This window comes from Trachinotus anak, unplaced genomic scaffold (assembly GCF_046630095.1).
Source record: "Trachinotus anak isolate AG129_WGS33_773 ecotype Australia unplaced genomic scaffold, CSIRO_AGI_Tana_v1 ptg000015l, whole genome shotgun sequence".
NCBI lineage: Eukaryota > Metazoa > Chordata > Actinopteri > Carangiformes > Carangidae > Trachinotus > Trachinotus anak.
In genome coordinates, this window is record NW_027273866.1 from 9,788,155 (window position 1) to 9,806,350 (window position 18,196).

The 18,196-nt window shown below is 42.1% G+C and overlaps 1 protein-coding gene across 4 annotated transcripts in view; it reads right to left on the reverse strand.

Annotated features, from left to right (window-relative positions):
- The window catches only part of dnmt3ab (DNA (cytosine-5-)-methyltransferase 3 alpha b), a 38,287-nt gene extending 23,473 nt beyond the window's left edge, over positions 1-14,814 (reverse strand). For 3 of the 4 annotated variants that reach the window (XM_071497965.1, XM_071497964.1, XM_071497962.1), the window contains exons 1-4: positions 14,689-14,813; positions 13,221-13,426; positions 9,627-9,734; positions 5,044-5,395 (exon numbers count right to left, since the gene is read on the reverse strand). In XM_071497965.1, coding sequence (XP_071354066.1) covers positions 5,044-5,395; positions 9,627-9,734; positions 13,221-13,295 — 535 coding nt within the window. In that variant the 5' untranslated portion in view covers positions 13,296-13,426; positions 14,689-14,813. Of the gene's footprint in view, positions 1-5,043; positions 5,396-9,626; positions 9,735-13,220; positions 13,427-14,688 lie in introns of all 4 variants that reach the window. The other variant, XM_071497966.1, reaches the window with a different exon arrangement.
- Between the last annotated feature and the right edge of the window lie 3,382 nt (positions 14,815-18,196).

Consider the following 18,196-nt stretch of genomic DNA (forward strand, 5'->3'; position numbering starts at 1 on the left):
ATGGCGTTTGCCCAGAAAATCAGAAACTTTTTTTTTCATGAGCACTTAAAGACATTTGAAGCGCTTTACAACATGGACAAGTAGCTCATGACAGCTACGCTAACACCATCTGCTGATGAAGATCATGTGATATGTAGAAAGCTCCAGAACTTTGACCTTGGCATGAGAGTGTTTTGTCAACTACTTGTATGTTACACGAGTTCCAACTGTTTCTGCTACATTATACTTCTGCTCCACCACATTACAGACTTTTGTTTTAGTTTTTACTACACTGCATTTATGTGACAGATACAATGAATAATTTCAATAATTTTCAATAACTTGAAAAAAATGACTTTTACCCGGTTGTGATACTTGAGTATATCCTGGTTCTCCTACTTTCGTACTTTATCTTACACAATATGTTGCAGACAGCATTTAGCAGTCATGTAACTATCAATAAAATGAAAGATCTGCAGGCGTCATTCACCACTGATTTATCATAATGATACAGAACTCTTCAACACTATCTGCACTTTTCTTAGAAAGGAATGTTTTTTCACAGGGAAGAAAATGCCCACATACACAGGGGAGGCTGCAAAACCATAGAGAGGTGCAGCAGCAGGGCGAAGAGGGTCGAAAATAGCCCAGAAAACATTTGGCGAAACATGCTCTGAAACCACAGTCTAATAAAAATGTCTTAAACAGAATAAAAGCTGCAGTTGGGATTTCCCATTAACTTGGCCGTGATTTAAGATCTGGAGGTCTACAACAACAAGGGCATGTTATTCATTCTTAAACAGCATTGTTTGCCTGTGTTCTGCGGAGCACTGAGGGGTTAGCCAGGGAGCATGGATATCACCCAACTGAAGCATGATTCATGAAAACTTTTTCACCCGTAGCAGCAGAAAAACAGATGAGGAAGCCAAAATCAGCTTCATCACAGAAGCTCAAACCAACACCTTTGGTATTACTTTAACAATGATTAATAAGCAACTGTTTCTAAAAGTGCCCAGGGTAGGTGATATGACACCGGTGGAGTATACACACATCATTCAAGCAGCTGTGCCCTAAATTAGCATGATGGCAGAGCCAGAGTAAACATGACTATCTGCTTAGTCGAAGCCCAAACACTAACATAACACTTGAGCCCTGAGAGGCTAAGGACAACTTTACAACTTTTGATGGCATGTTTTCTGCACAGCCAACACTGGCTTGTCGGTGAAGTACCCTACAGACCTGTCCAAACAATAGTCTGCTCTCTTAGCAGCCTCTTCAAGTTGGTTCCATGTGTAGCTGAGCACCCCCCCCACCCCCAACCCTTGCTCTTTTTTTCCATCACTCTCTCCTGGTCTCGTCGTCCTCATCGGGAATAAGTGACTATATAACAAATCGGTGAGGCGGCGCAGACTGCCAAGGTCATTGGGTTTGTGAGGGGAGCTGGCTAATGTTGCCCACAGAGAGTATACCTCGCCAGTTTGAGCGGGTTCCAGCTCTCGTATTGCTGGAGCTCAGTTCCACTCCAGCCGGAGCTCAAATCCTTCCTGTGCCCTCCAGATGGATAACAGAAACCCTGTTTAGCTGACTATCGATCCACCACACTGCCCCCCACCAAGGACTCTCCTCTCTAAGACCAATTTACATCAACACTGCCTTTATCCAAACTATTTCAGTCATGGCATTCGTTTCTCCGTGCATGTGTATCTTAGTCTCAGTCTGGTTTGATGTTTAGTACCTCACAGTAAGGGAAATCTATACATCATGCAGGTGCAACACTTCGCAATTAAATTCTGGGCACTGGGTACTATGGGCTCTTTTTGCTGATGTAATCTGGATCAAGAGTCTGTGTGGCCGTGCACATGCCAACACGTGCTGCTTTTCTCGCCAGAGTTGCCTGCTCTAACTATCCTTTGTGCCAAACCTTCTCACTAACTTATAATCTATATAGTTTGCCTTTTAATTGCTCATTCCCCCGTATGATTTTGAAGTCCCGCTCGAAGGAATTTCCTACAAATGTTATGTCAGGGTATTTGTGTGTGTGCAGGCTGCAAACAGCAAACTCTCCATGTTCACACATTACAGTGTTACTGCCGATGCCTCCCTGCAGCCTTCAAAAAAAAAAGTGTCACTAACATCTGCTGCGAGTCTTGAGGGACCTGTGATCTCTGTGCAGACCTCTAATCTGAATATTTGTAAGTGGAAGTCTTTTTTTGACTTTGTGGCAAACATGGCTCATACTGACTACTTTGTTCCTCTTTCAGTTGACCTCAGTCTGCTGCTTGTTGCCTGTCTGTCTGTCTGTCTGTCTGTCTGTCTGTCTGTCTGTCTGTCTGTCTGTCTGTCTGTCTGTCTGTCTGTCTGTCTGCCTGCCTGTCTGCTGTCGATTGAAGTTGTAGAGGGACTTTTTCCACAAAAGATCTGACACTTGTTACCAGCTGCAGAAGTATGTGTCTGGTATTGTTTTCACCTTGTGAGTCTGTGTGTGTGTGTGTGTGTATATGTGTTTGTGTCATCGCGTCAAAACGTGGTCCTGAAGTTGCCTACTGTAGCAGGAACCAGCACAGAGGTGGTTTGATCACTTCACCAGCTGTTTATGTGTCTGTGGACAGATTTAGGTTTTATCACCGTGTTAGCCTCACAACTGTGCAAGAGACAGTCACAAAGTGTTGAGTTTAAATATAGGTGTCATCTGACCCATGAGTAGTAATAACTACTGAGTACTCATAGGTCAGAACATCAACATGTTGATGAGTGTCCGGTAGGTTTGATCCTATCGTAATATGGTCTCTAGTTGTAATTGTAATCATAAACTAAGTGTGTCTTAGCCAGTGATTTAATGTTGCTCTTTCATACAGCTGGGAAACTGAAAAGAGACAGATTTTAAAAAATAAAGGTCAAAACAGAAGCACCAGAGATTGAGATACTACTGACTTTTATGGAGGTATGGATTTAGTTCTAAAAATCCTTTTTCCTAGACTTCAAGCATTATTGTGTTTGACCCTCTCTGCTTTTAAAACACTGACTTACTCAGGTTTAAAAAACCCAAACACTTGCTTCATGTTTTGACAGGCTGAGTGGTTCTCATTATTACTGGAGCATTGCCCCTTTAACAGCTTTTGCATCACATTGTCCTGCCTCACCTTGCTTTAATTCTACATCCTCATTAAAGACAAAGAACCATGCAACATGTGAGTATTAAAGCTCATTTTTAAAATGATATTTATGTAGATATTAAATAGATTAATGAGATAGATTTTGTCATGCTGCTGTATCATACTAAAGCTCAGCAGCATCTGGATCCAGCGCTCAGAAATCTCATTCTAATCCTTTACACCAAAAGCAAACAGGGTTATCCCTGGTTTCTGCTTGGGAGTAACAGATCCTAGAAGCACAGACCAGGTGAATACAGAGTGCAGACCCAGTTTGTAAAGAGTTCTGGGCACAACGCCATCCACCTGGCAGGGCCCCCGCCAGGGAGGCGGCCACAACAGAGACCTGCCAGCTCCCAACAGAGGCTCGTTGCCAGGAGACGAGTCGCTCCTCCCCTGGCTTTATTTACTGCACTCCTCATCAAGGTCAGAGCCGGTGTCTCTGCGGCTGAGAGAGGAGCGAAAGAGACACGTGGCTGAGAGAGAGAGATAGGACTGGAGAGCAGTGAGTGTGGGGGTGGCTAAGTGATATGGTTAATCTCCATCTTGGCCTAAACTACCTGTCAGCACCACTCTCTCCCAACAATGCCCCCCTGATTTACATCATCTTTATATGCTAATATCCTCCTCTGCTCTGTGGCTGCTGCAGATTCAGTTCTGAGACCAAAATTCAATTTCAAAATAGTTTATTATATTAAAAAATGTGGACAGTTTGCATTTAAACTGGTTGTTGTATTTTATGTAATCTCAGTTAATAGACATTTCACATGTAATTTAAGTTATTATAATAATTCTAGTAAAAAATATGTTGCTGCATTTTGCACTACAACACGTAGCGTTAAGTTATGCTTCTGTTCCTGTTGTCTTAGCTGTTAGTCGGCGTTTATTAACAACATTCACATAATCAGGCAAACTAATGATTGTTTTCATAATTGATTTATCTGATGTTTATGGTCTCAATTTATTATTTTGTCTGCAAAACATGTAAATATTCCCATCATAAAGCCCCAGGTTACATTTTCTTATTCCTTATTTTTTCCGACCAAAAATTCAAACCTTTTTTTTTATATAATATATAATTTTATTTTATTTTAGAGAAAACAGCCTATATTCACAATGAAGAAGCTGAAACCAGAGAATGTCTGATGTTTTTGCTTTGAGAATGACTGTTAAACACTTATCAAAAATAGTTGCAGATTCATTTCCTGTCAGTTGACTAATCAATTAATCAACTACTTGTTTCAGATCTACACAAGAATAATGACTACTTCAATAATTTTAGATATCGTAACAACCCTGAGGCAAACTGTGGATATAACTCGTTTCTACTGGGACTTATAATGGGACTAACAAGGTTTTCACATTTAGACTGGCTGAGGTCGACTCATTACATCTAAAATGGTTAATTTAGTGTAACAGTCTTTCTTTCACACAGGAGCCGCTTGTTTTTCCATCTTTTCTTTTGTCATGGTCACATGGTGCAGGCTGTACATTCAAATGTTAACTTGTGGCGCATAGTGAAAGCTTTTGGGAAACCACACGAGACATTCAGAAGAAATAAACAGAAGTGAAATGTTGCATTTGAACATTGAGCATAATGAGTATAATATGATTAGTAACAGTATAACCATAAGAAGTATGTCTAATTTACTCTGCGGGCCTCATATATACAAGTGCCCTTTCTTCCCAGCACTGTGCAGCAGCATGAATGCAACACTTTTAGCCTCTGTGTTACTCATCCTAGCAGTGTCAGTGTCATGCTCTGTGTGTGGAGCTGTGCAGACCCACACAATCTGATTTACAGTTCATTACTCAACCTCTTGTACAAGTCGTGGGCACGTGACTTTTCCTACTGGATCTGCAGAGAGCAGATCAAAAGATAGGGAAGCTGAGCAGGCAGAAGCCAAAAACTCACATTTCGTTGGGCGCTCCAGTTTCCGCCTCCCTCTTTTCTTGCGCGGCGTCGTCAGGCTGTCGTCCTTGTCTTTCTCCGAGTCCTGCTCTTCCTGGCTGAGCAGGAATCCGTTCTCCAGGGAAAGGCTCAGGCTTTGGCCATGGGAGCTGTCCTCTGCCCGGCAGGAGGAAGGGTCTCTGGGGATCCCATTCTCCACCTCCCTCCTCTCCTGTTTGGGGAAGCAGACGTCGGACGTCCTGTCTCTGCGCCCGCCCACGTCTCCATTGTGGACCTGTGCCATGGACGGCCTACCCACCCCGGTGTAGCTTTTACCCACACCCACACCATCTTTGAGGGAGCCAAAGCTCTCGACCTGCAGGCAGAGGAAGAGAGGCTTGAAATGCTAACATCCTGGCAATCTATCAGCTTTATAGATTGTTATTGCTGTGGCAGTATGCTACAGTTAGATGTTCTGAAGGTGTGCAGCAGTGTTGTGCCTGTCAGCTGTGTGACATATCACAGGATATACTGTAGCAGTCTGTGCAATAAATAAAACCTCTCAGGATTTACAACAAATCATCCAGCACGCTTGAAAAAAAAGGTCATCTGAGCGAGCGACAATGAAACAGCTGGCATTATCAGAGTGTGGATAAGCACCCTTCAGTCTTTGTTGGCTCAACGGGCCATTGGAAAGAAAATGTCAATTAAAGCATTCACCCATTTCATATTAGATAAGCTTAATTTCATCCCCTAAGCCTCACAGCTCTATCTGGACAGAATCAAACATTTAGCTCAACTTCTACACTTATTAGTCAGTGAATTATGGCATTTCCCATTTCACTCTGTTAAACTGGAGTTGTAAACTTCAAAGCTCTGCCAGTAAATCTGCTGTACAGCCATTAACTTGGAAAGAGAGGAAGGGATTACTTTTCAGTTCATCAGGTACACTACTGAGCTTCCTGTAGTCATGCATTCATCATTACAGCAGCATGGAAATATGTGAAAAATGTTGGCTGTTTGACAATGGAGATGTTTTTTTCTCTCCGTCCAGTTTGGAACGCCCAGTTAAACTATTTCATTCTATGCAGAGGAGTAAATTCAAAGAGATCTGACCCATCTAAAGCTGCAGCTGCAGACATTCAGATCTTATACCTTAAAAAAGTGCAGTCTGTCTTAGAAGACCTAGAAAAGATTTGTTTCAAATCTAAATGATCGTCTCTGCTGCCGCCTAAAAATAGCCACAAAAAAAAAAAAAAAAACCACACTTTCTCAGACAATCCCATTACTGGGTCACAGGGAGCAGAAAGTGGAGCATGTCTTGTGAGATCAGACTGTCAACACTGATGAGAGCAGCGCTGAAGCTTTCAACTCCTGTAGATGTAGGTACAGCAGTTTGCATTGAAGCCAGGCGACAGGAATGCCTCAGGAGGCATCTGTCTGTCAGCAGAAGATGTTTAGCAAACACAAGACCCTGCGCTGGGAGCTGAAAGGTCAAACGTAATCTGATTCTTGCAGACTGAATAGGCAAACACAATGTAAACTAGCTTTAATGTGACCCAGAGACCTATAAAACGTCTGTGTAATAAATGCAATGCAAATTATGCGGAACAGACGCACAAAAAAAAACGTTCAGTGAAAGTCGTACTGTATCGTAAAAACAAAGATACATCAAGCCAAAGTTGGTTTTTCAGCATTCCTCACAGGCCACAAGGCTCTAAATGACTTCATCATTGTAGTAACTGAGAACAAATTAACTGTAAATGTTGAACAGTTGCACTGGAGCAGCGCTTTAGTAAATCTATTTGACAGAATGAATGAAAACAACAACCCACAACTCAAACAATATTAATATTCTGATTCAATTCATAACTAGAAAAAGTTACAGTGTGTGAATGGGATTAGGCCAACACACACTCACACACACACACACACACACACACACACTCAAAAGCAGACAGACAGGGACACAAACAGAAAGTCGAACACATGCACAAACTCAATATGCAATATGCTCACACACACACACACACACACACACAAACAGTACACACAACTGTCGCTGAAAGAATTACACAACAGATTAGTGACCCAGTGAACTACATGAGGCCCCTGCCAGAGGTCAGAGATCACAGTCAGTAAATCAGGCAGCTCAGACAGGCAGACAGAGGTCAAAACAAAACACTGACTAATCCAACTTTCTGCTGCAGCATTACAACATACACACCTATTGATAAACATCATCCTAAATAGGAAGTCCACAGCTCTACATGCTGTTTTAGTGTCTTTCAGTGCATTCTTTTGGTTTCACAGTCCTCTACTGTTTGTGTTGTTTTTGGCCACTGCAGGTAGCTGTTTTCAGCTAAAAGGCTCTGATAAGGCACTGTACACTGTCTGCCCAGCACCAAACTGCAGACACACACAGTTAGCAACTAGCCCATGAACCCAGTGGAGCATTGAGCAGCTAGAAAGCCAGATATTTTCCTCAAAGGTTAGTGGAAACCAAAAAGAGAGCTAAAAGAAGAATGGAAAAAACTATTAATGCTGTTAATTAAATAAATGTATTTTTTATCCCACATATAAAACAACTTGGCTAGGATATGTGTCAATATGCAGGCAGTTTGTCTTAGATAAGATAGGACTTTATTGATCCCAAGGGGGGAAGTCAGGTGTTAATATTATATCAGGAATCTCGAGCAGATTACTGAATAATGTGAGCGGCTGAGCAGTTTGTTACCTCCTTCGGACTAGATAACGATAATGTTCCAGCCAGGACCCATGACAGTGAAGAGCAGTTAACAGAAGTTAATATTTAAAATGAAAAACCCTGTGAGATGAGGTGAAGAAGTTAATACTTTGCCTTGTTCTGCATCTATCTAGAAGGCTGGGCTCAGGGTTAGTAATATACCACCTTTATCATCACCAACAGCTTTATCTTCGGTTTTTACTAACGATTTAATAATTAGCAGAAAAAGGAAAAAAACGTCTACCACTGAGGTATGTCAGAGAACCTTAAGTGTCTTTTTGACTGCATTTTAATTTGTTTGAGTGTTTGAGTGCCTGTTTCATTCTGAGAAGAATAACAGTGAGAGTGAAACGCCTATGTGACTGTAGCGTCTGTTGGTGCTACCACCCAGCTGCTTTAAATACACTGACACAAACCTTCAGGCATATCCCTACCATATATTATCTGTAAATATTTTTCTAATCCTTTTTTTGTTTGTTGAATCAACCTGTGAGAGTTAATTAGCATCATTTTAAACACAGTCTTATGCAAATTATAACATCTCAGGGAGAAAAAAATACCCAGATACATGCTGGCCCAGGAGTCATTATTAAATCAGGGCTTTAAACAACAAAAGGCATCACAAACAGATTACAGTTGGTGTTGTGTAGTGTCTGCACGCATCTTAGAAACATGGTGGAGACTGTGTGTTGTTTATTCATGAGCACAAACAGGTACATGTGGTGTCCTAACAGGTTAACAGGTTTCTGGAGGCTGAAACAACACTGAGGCTGATGATAGATGGAATATCTTGTTCAGATGTCCAATATTTTTTTAAATTCTTTTCATTCTATGGCAAAATAAATAAATAAATAAAGAACAAATCTGCAGACGTTTTACAGAAATTTATATTTGAAGCCTCACAACTAGCATTTAGACTGTCATGGGATAGTTAAGGGAGGGTTATGCTTAATAACTAACTGCTGGATCTGCAACAGGCACCTTGTTTGAAGGATGCAGTTACACTCTTAACTGAAATGCTTATCAGATGTTTGAACTGCATTTTAACACTCACACACACACACAGACACACACCTTTCTGATGACAGAACTGCGAGGGCTATATTCAACAGTTCACGCAGTAATTTGCCACCTGTGTGGAGGTGAGAATGTAAAGGCTGAACCTCTCTCACAAACTCTTTTCCAGTCTTCAAAAAACTATTTGTCACTTTTCATGTGACCTAATGAGGGCAGTACCATGACTGTCCTCCAGGAGAGACCGTCTGATAACATGCACAGTTTATTCCCATGTATGAATGACTGATGACGTCTGGCCCCTCTCTATGTCAGCAGAGTTTAGTGATATGTTACACTGGAATGTCCCACCAGCAAAAAGGCAGCATGTACAGTGTGCAAGGCTTTAATTACGTGCAGTAACTCGTTTCTACTCCTAGATTTTATGACTGAGAGTCTGTAGCACGTTGCATGTTCTGCAAAGGGTTTAACCTGAGCCATACAACCACGACACACAGGGTTAGTACTATATGGCTGTTAATTTTATTTTTTTTAATGCAAGGAGATCAGATCAGTACTTGTATCGGCCGATTGGTATTGGGAAGGAAAAAAAAGGGTATCAGATCATCTCTAATTAAGACAGGAATTCTTCAAGGGATGGAAGAATTCAGGGCTATGACACAAAAAACTAAACAAGTAAATATGCTTTATGCAGATTCTTTTTATGTTACTGTTCTCAAGGACCAGTTGACATCTACTCTTGACTAATCTTGACATCTGGAAAACTGAAAGAAAGTCCCTAAACACAAGTATGAAGGGATGGATGGATGTAGATGTGAAGTTTCCGAAATGACAGGTCAACACTCACTGAAAGATGCTTGCGCTTTCTTCCAGGCTTGCCAGTTTTACAAGAGGCATTACTTTTAGCCAACTTCTCCTCTGTCCGCAGGTCCATGTCCAGTATTGTGCTCTCACCCTGTGAACAAAGAGAGTACACCATGATTCGGACACATTATCCTGCAAAGATTGAAACAACAGTGCACTTATCTATGGGAATGTCATGTTTACTTTTAAGGCTTGGATGCATATACACACTACATATGTCCAGGTTATGAAAGACTAAGTGGCAGTTTCACCTCAGCCAAAGATGCAGCAGGAGTGATGTTGGATCTGCAGGACACACTCAAAACTGTACCTCACTAAAACACTTGAACATTTTGGGGGCGGGGGGGGGGGGGGGGGGGGGGGGGTTGCAGTGGGTGCTTGAGTGTCTTTGGCTGAGTGGACAATGAGACAGATAGAAATTGAATGACACATTCCTTTGAACTAGGCTGAAGTGAAAGAACCGCGGACGCAGAGCTGACCTTCCACAGACAATCCCCTCTTGACACTGTTACAAAGACGTCGACCGGCCCCCTCCGTCTCTAGCTGCAATTTCTTTTTGATTAATAAAACTGTCTACCCCCATGAACAAAGGCCCATGTCCACCACCACCAAGTGCTCCTGGGAGAAAAGATGATCCTAATGTAGATGCTTTGAGTGTCAATATTGACTGAATAGGACCACCAGCACCAGGTCTGAATGCAAATAAGATTGCAAGGCCATTCCTGACAGCTGCAGTGGGGGGGCTGGGGGGGTGGTGGAGGGCAGGGTCCTTATTAAATTCCTTTAGTACTGAAAGCAAGATTCCCTCAAAGATAAATGGGCTCTCCGCACTGTTACTGCAGCCGAGACTCTCTGCTGACTTCACTGTGAGATACTACATCACCTTGTCTTTGTATGATGGACGGAGTTAAATACAGTAAGAAACTTCAGTACCTCCAACCATAACACTCTGCAATGCACGTGCACATGTTACATCGTCTCCCTGCGTAAAAACGATTGCAAAACTACCTGGTAACAGCTGGAAAATGCAAATTAAAAACTGTGTTTAAGTGGAAGACTCACAGCATTTTAACAAGTTATGCAGGCTAGATGGCAATCAGTGATTGTGTTAGACATGTACACACATCTATCCCTTTATGTATCTGTATTAAGAAAGGGTCCATTTAGCAAGTGGTCCTATCACATGATCTTCATCCATTTTCATTTTTGCTGTGCACTTTGAGGACTTATCTTGTCCCTGTTACATTTAAAACCCTTAGGCAAACACGTGATATCAGAAGCTCCAGCACAGCTACTGAACAGGGCTTGTGGTGAGATTGTTTTCTCAGCTGCTGTTAAGAATGAACTCCAGTCCTCACATTTTAAGTCAATATGGACAAAGTGCTGCCCAAAAAAAAAAAAAAAATCAAGATTTGAACATATGATTTCATGATTATCGGGCAAATTCTGTCTGTTGATGAAGACCTTGTGATACAATCAAAAGCTCTGAAATGAGGGTTTCAGAGTTATCCTGGTGGTTGAGTGGTGTAGTATCACGTGGTACCATGTAACTTTGAGATCCCCAGTTTGATTCTGGTGTTGTCCTGGGACACTCAAGGGTTAAGAATGGGGAAAACCATTGATGAGCTCCTCAGATATCGACAGACTGGAGCGATGTATCTCTGCTATGAAAAAATTTGTGATCTTATATTGTGAGATTAGCACCTGTGGAAACAGCTATCAAAATATGTGACCTGTGTATATCCTAGTCGCCATTTGGACATTAATCAAAATTTGTAACACCAACCAGGGACATTTGCAAAATCTCATCGCCTTCTTTCTCTTCCCTCGTGTTTTCTGTCTCTATAGTTTCTACTGAGGCATAAAAATATTATTCAAAAAAAACTTTGGCCTTGGAGAACACACAGATTCCTGCAGACTCCAGTTGTTAAATAATGTAAGAGGTGGAGGGTGTTAATAAACACAAGCATGAATTTTGAAGGTGAGTGTTTGCTCTTAATATGGAATAAATCCATCAACCATTAGTGTCTCAGTGTGATAAACTGATTTGCATAAAGAGACGGATGTGATCAGAGTAACTGATGCTGCTGTGATTAATGAGCACAGGGTTATAACTGATAAAAATGGCTCGGAAATGTGGAAAAATCACCATAGAATACATCAATGAATTTCTGCATGAAAATACAGAGGTTGCTAATAAGCCTTTAAATGGTAATTTTAAAAGGAGATATCGATGCTTTTGTGACAGAATGTGTTTTTTGCAGATGGTGCCGGTTCATTGTGTGATGATTACTAATAGAGAGCCTGGTGCTTTGGTTTTTTTTTCTTACCAGGGCGGCAGAATTTGCATAGATAATAGCACGTTTTGAGTGCAGCCTGGTGTGCCGGCTCATTTGGAAACCACTTACATGGATGACACAATTCAGTGGTGCCTGGCTATCTCTGCAGGAGCAGCCTACACAACACCGCTCATCCAATTCTCAACCTGAGAGCGGAGACACACTGAATGAAAATAACTCGCCATTTTCACACACAGCTTCACCCTAATATTTCTGGGAAAAAAAAAGAAAGCAATATGATTTGTTGTAGCCTGGAGTGAACCCTACTACATTGTCAATATCTCTGCACTATTTCTGTCTGGGTAGCCAGTTATTTAAGGCAATGTCTGTTGCCAGGCAACAAGACTAAGGGCAGTACAGTCTAATGGGAACGTAGAAGAAGAGGACAGATCCCCCCAGTAAAAGAGCCGTAGAGCCATTCCAGCTCCAGCTCCAGCTCAACCTACGCCAGCCAACGCCCACGTCACCAACCACCATTACAACAGGCAGATGTCACATAATACAGCTGCGCCTCGCAACAGCCTCCTCAGTGATGCCGCTGCCCTCCGCCACTGTGGAGCATCGGTGATGCTGCAGTTACACAAGGACTGTAATAATGAGTCTGTCTGCATCATGAAAAGTGACATGGCACACCTCATGCTGGGGGATTCTTCGGGGAAAAAAAAAAAAATCAGACCATTGATACTAATCAATACAACGACGTCTACCCCAGTTAGTCTTTAGATTATAGCGATCAATAAGGCATTAGCTTGACTGACTGATTGACTCCATTCACGCAATTGGGAATATTTTTAATCGGCATGGACATGAAGTAACTGCACAAACCACATTTTTGCTTATTTATCCATCACCATAATAGCACTATTAAAACTGTAATGTGATTTAAAACCCCTCTAATACACACATGCATACTTATATGCATTCTCTTTATCGATATTTTTTTGAGAAATACTAAAAGGTGCAGCTCAGGAGAGAATAATCTCCTTTTAAATCAGCTGTGAGTGAGTTTGAGGCTCTTTGCATTGATGGGCAGTCAAATCCAAATTAATCAACAGCTTAGCTCAAGTCATTCACAAAAATAACCCCAAAACATGACTGAATGAACTCTTTAAACCCACAGGCTGTAAAGCTGACGGATCCTGAGCCATTCACTGACATGCCAAGCTTCAGAGGAGTCTCTGAAATTCCTTACGCAGGATTCCTGAGGCGCATTTTTATATTTCACATGTGTTTCTTACCATTCTGTTTCCAGGTGAATCTGTGAAGTCTGAGCCTTTGAATGCAGTGGTGTTGGTGACAGAGTTGGACGGCATCGTTGAAGAGTCTTATGGGATTATGGGTAATGTCTGATGATGGGCTGATGTAGATGAGGGGAAGTAAACTCAAAGGAACCAAAAAAAAAAACAAAAACAAATGAGAGATGAGCCCTCTTCTCTCCACGCTCCTGGAAAATAAGGAAGAAAAGCAACAAATCAGCTTCTCACACATTAGATCCACTTTAGTTTTGCATTAGTGCTGTTAGATGCTCCAGAAGTGACCAGAGTTTCATGCAAAATGCACACTGCACTGACAAATACTCATACTTCTAGTGCATATTTCCTCAAATCAGTTTAGTTACATCTTATTTACTGTCGTAAAGAGGCACTTTCCCTTTGTGACTCATATAGGAAGCTCTCATGCTGTGACAGCCTATAGGGTTCTGTATGCCTGCTCTCGCCTATAGGGCCTGGGCCACTTCTTACACCGAATGGATGTATGGACGGACTGTACTTGTCATTAAATGGCTGCTAACTGTGCGCACAGTAACTCGAATAATTCTGCAGTTTAAACTGAGGATGATCATAATATATTAGTATAATTAATATTTCATTTTCACCTCAAGAGTCTGGGTTAAAGTTACTCCAGCGGTCTGCCATGCGCGCACAGCGGAGCCACAGTTACATGGTTGAAACTCGTGGAAATGTGCTTAAAACCATAGGCCTTGTGTATCAATAATCATACCCATAATCCTATAATCATCGTTGTGCCCACGAAAGGGTTAAGTCAAGACTAATGACAATCGCTTCTGATTTATTTAGAGGATCTAATGGGCTGCCAGGATTAAGTCCTCGCTCCTGAAAAATAATTGCAGGCAACAGCCAGAAAGCGTTATCTTGAAAAAAAAATTTATTACAAGGCCACACATGCGTGTAAAACCAGCGCATTTCCACGCACACCAAAGTACAACCAGTGCAAACGCTTCCACTGCCGCGATCGACTGACTTGCATCTGTAATTCAATTGGCTATGCGTTGAAATTGCCAAGTTTTAGACGTCTTTCTGCAGCAGGGGAAGTCTGCAATATGACCCAGGGGATTGTGGCTCTTTTACAGGCCACGGCCACTGAAGGATGGATCCACGATATATTTTTTATTTTTTTTTTAATGAGGCCAGTGTTTTAAGGAGCCGCGATCCCGGTTCTGTGCTGTAAATTCGGTCAAGCTCAAGTGCACATCGCGATGTCCAATCAGCACATCTGCAAAAAAAAAAAAAAAAAAAAAAAAAAAAAAAGCAAACCCTAAATCGCTATTTCCCCGTTTCCATCGAGCGCCTTCCGCTCTCGGGGCTTTCACGTTTTTGTTCACATAAGGGTTACCCTTCCTGCGCGGTTACTGGTGCCGGGTTAAACGGATTTAAATGCGTGAATCATCGCTGTGTGTTTCGTTACCCGATTTTCCCAAGTCCCAGGCCTGACCCTTTTTGTCTCGCTTGCTCCCGGAGCCTCCTTCCTCTTCTCTCCCCGTCCTCCACCTCCCCAGCCGGCCAGCTCTCTTCCAGATGCGTCGCTCTCACTGCAGGGGCCTGCCGATGGTCCTGCTGGCTGCCACCGGGTCCTAAAGCCGGCCGGTTCTGCACACGCTTCACCACGCTACAGCGACAAGGGGGGCGGGGGGCGGGGTGAGGCTAGAGGGGTGAAGGTTACCTCAGACTAATAACTAATTATAAAGCGCCCCCCTCCCCCAAATATACAGTTAGCTATATTCAGCAGATCCTTATTAATATGTTGTCATCTCAGGGGACTGAAATGCTCCTTTTTAAAAACCTCTGTTTGTTTGTTAATGTTGTTTGACATGATTTGACAGATGGCAGCAGAGCTACACACAGGTAACATATGGAGAAAGCAAAGTGAGCAGACATCCACTGAAAGTTCAAAGGCTACTACCACTAGGCCTCCAAGATGTCCAAAACCTTTATTTAAACACTAAAATATCAGCACTTTAACACTCCCATGCATCATTTCCAGACCAGACAATTTAATGTCCCCTGATGACTGCTCTGGCGGGCCTAAGTGTCCCTCTGTGCCCCTTTCTAATTTACACTTATTCAGAGTGTGCGTACATCCCTGTGTGGAGCCCCATACAATTATTTTGTTTATGTTGATTTAATAGCTTAGGTGCCACTGTGAAGGCCAAGCACGGAGCTCTCGCCTGTTTTGGGCCTTAAAGGAAAATGTATTTTACTCCACTGACCATTGCTGCTTATGTGCCCTACATTGTCACACCACAGTCACAAAGTCACCCATGTGAAAACTGAGGTGGGAGGTGTAAATTACTGCCATACAGTGCTTTTTTTTAATGTTGTTATGTGATCCTGAAAGATAACACTGGTGGTATTAAAATGTGGTGTGCTAAAAAAAAGTAACTCAAACCAGGACTTTTTTTTTTTTTTTTTTTCTTGTTTCCAATCAGTGAATGAAGTCTCAGTGAATTACATTTCACCACAATTAAAATAAATGAAAGGCAGTGCAGTTTCATTCTTTTGAAAAGGCCATAAAATATACAGAACCAGCAAATACACAACAAACCGAAATTAATGTTCTTTAGATGAACACAGGAACCATTTTAATTTGCTTCATTTAGGGGCCCCCTGGTGGTTGTGGGGCCCTAAGCAGCCATGCAATTACTCTATGCCTCAAGCGAGTTTTGGGGCCTAGTGAAGTGAAACATATGCCTTCTATAGTTATTCTCCAGCGTATACTACAGTCTATATTTACATATCTATGTGTGAATCTCTGAATGTCTCACCTTCCGCACGCATTCATACCATGCTGTGGTTTATGTGAAGCTAGCTGTGCACAGTTCAAACTCATTGCAGCCTCTTTATGTTTGTGTAGGTACAGATGCTACACTGTGGTAATGTGGTCAGTGCTTTATATACAGCGGTTGCTGCTGACATTGGCACACTTTGCACAATGCATTTTTACAAACCTCATCCATTACACCATATAGCCGCTCCGCTCCAGTACAAGTGCAGCGGTGACATCAGCCTACAATTTGATGTTTCTTTGTCATTACTAGAACTCTGTAAATGAATGTATGTAATTTCTTTAAGTCTATATTATTCTTCTACTTGATAGTCTGGTCAGGGATAAATACAGTCCCAGGTTGAATTGATCTTTTTCACTGCAGCAGACATTTTGACTTGTCAAACACAGGTGTTACTAATAACATATTTAATTGCTGCGTTGCCTTGCATTAATTGCCGAGGCAGAGCCGTCATTAATGTTATTGGTTCCACCTGCGCGTCTCCTGAAACCACCAGTCAGAAAAAAAGTCCGCAGTGAGAAAGTTTGACAAAACTGATTCATCTGATTAAACGAACACAAACAAAGAAAAACACATTGTTGCTGTCAAGATTTACGCTTGCAGGATTTTCAGAAAACAACGTAATGTAATGTGATGCACACCGTGGACAATTTCTGACAGGAAGTTTTTTTAAAAAGATGACAACACTCATCAGGCAAACACATTAGTCATATCAGAACTGTAATAGCACAGGAGAAGGAGAGTCTTGTCTCTTGTGCGTAAGAACACTAGAAGTTTGGTCATCTTGCACTTTTCATTTGCATAACAGAAACTAGAAAGAAAGAAAACAAACCTGCAGTTCATGTTCTCGATAATGTTTCTTCAGCCAAAGTCAACTTGGCTTCAACTAGTTCCCCCAGTTTTTAAACTTTTTGAACTTGGGATCTGCTGAACTATTGTAATACTCACTGAATAAGAAAAGGCAATGACGCAGCTGCTGGAAAACACATAAAAGTGAAGGATGCTTACGCTGCCATGGTGGTGAGTTTTGCACAATTGCTGCTGAATGACAACAACATACTGACACTGGGCTGATAGCAATATTAGAATCAGACCAGTCACAGTGCTTGGTGCATTAGACTAATCTCTTATTTGGTCCTCAATCTATATGTATGTCAAAACGGATGTGAGAGTGCAGCCTCATAGATTTTATCCTCTGAGGAGAATCCTTCATCTGGCTCCACATCTCCAGTTCATTTCCTAGAGTGCAGCTAGAAAAAGATATCAAATCTCATATCACTTTCATTCCATTAACCCCTCAGCAGCCAAACCTCCGAAACCAACATTTATCTATCCCATGCACGCCCACTAGACGGAGACACAGTGAGCTAAACGTTACAGGTTGCCAAATGCAAGAGGGCTAAAGGCTCACAGATCAGTTTCCAGTGGGGCAGGTTTAGGGCATCTAGGGGCAAAGAGGGAGAGAGGAAATGTGTGCGCATGGGGTCGAACGAGGCTCACTGATCTGGAAGCAGAAGCATCTCCTCTTTCTCACAGAATCGATGGCACCGTGCGGTTCATCCGAGGGCAGCAGCTGCAGCGGAGGCAAGACGATGCCTCATGACCTACAGACAGGAACAGTGTGCTGCCGGCCGCTGGGAGCTCGCTGTCTCCTCCCAGAACACAGAGGAGGATGCTGCTAGGTCAGAATTACTTGAACTTGTCTCACCTGTATAGTCTTCCTCCACTGTCTGTGCCTGAAACAACAGGGGGGGGGGAGGTCAGTTTGTTTTTGGATCAGATTTGTGAGTGAAACAGGAAAGGGCATTGTTATCGGTTGAACTATTGGGAGGAAGTGTTTCTCTGTCTTGTGTTTGTAAGAAGATGATAAATAGGAACATTGTGTGGGACTGAGCAAATCATTCGCAGGGGTTTTAAATTTACCACTGTAAACAATCCACTTTAACTTTGTGTGAGGGTGAAGACATTTAAAATAACAAAGTAATGTGGCTCTTTTTATTTTCCCATGACCTGAGGTCAGAAAGTGAGGTACAGATGAGGACGGTGAGCACAGTGAGATGTCTGACATGACAAAGAGACATGAAAGAAACATTTATATGTTTGGACAGATATTGAACAAAAAAGGATGAA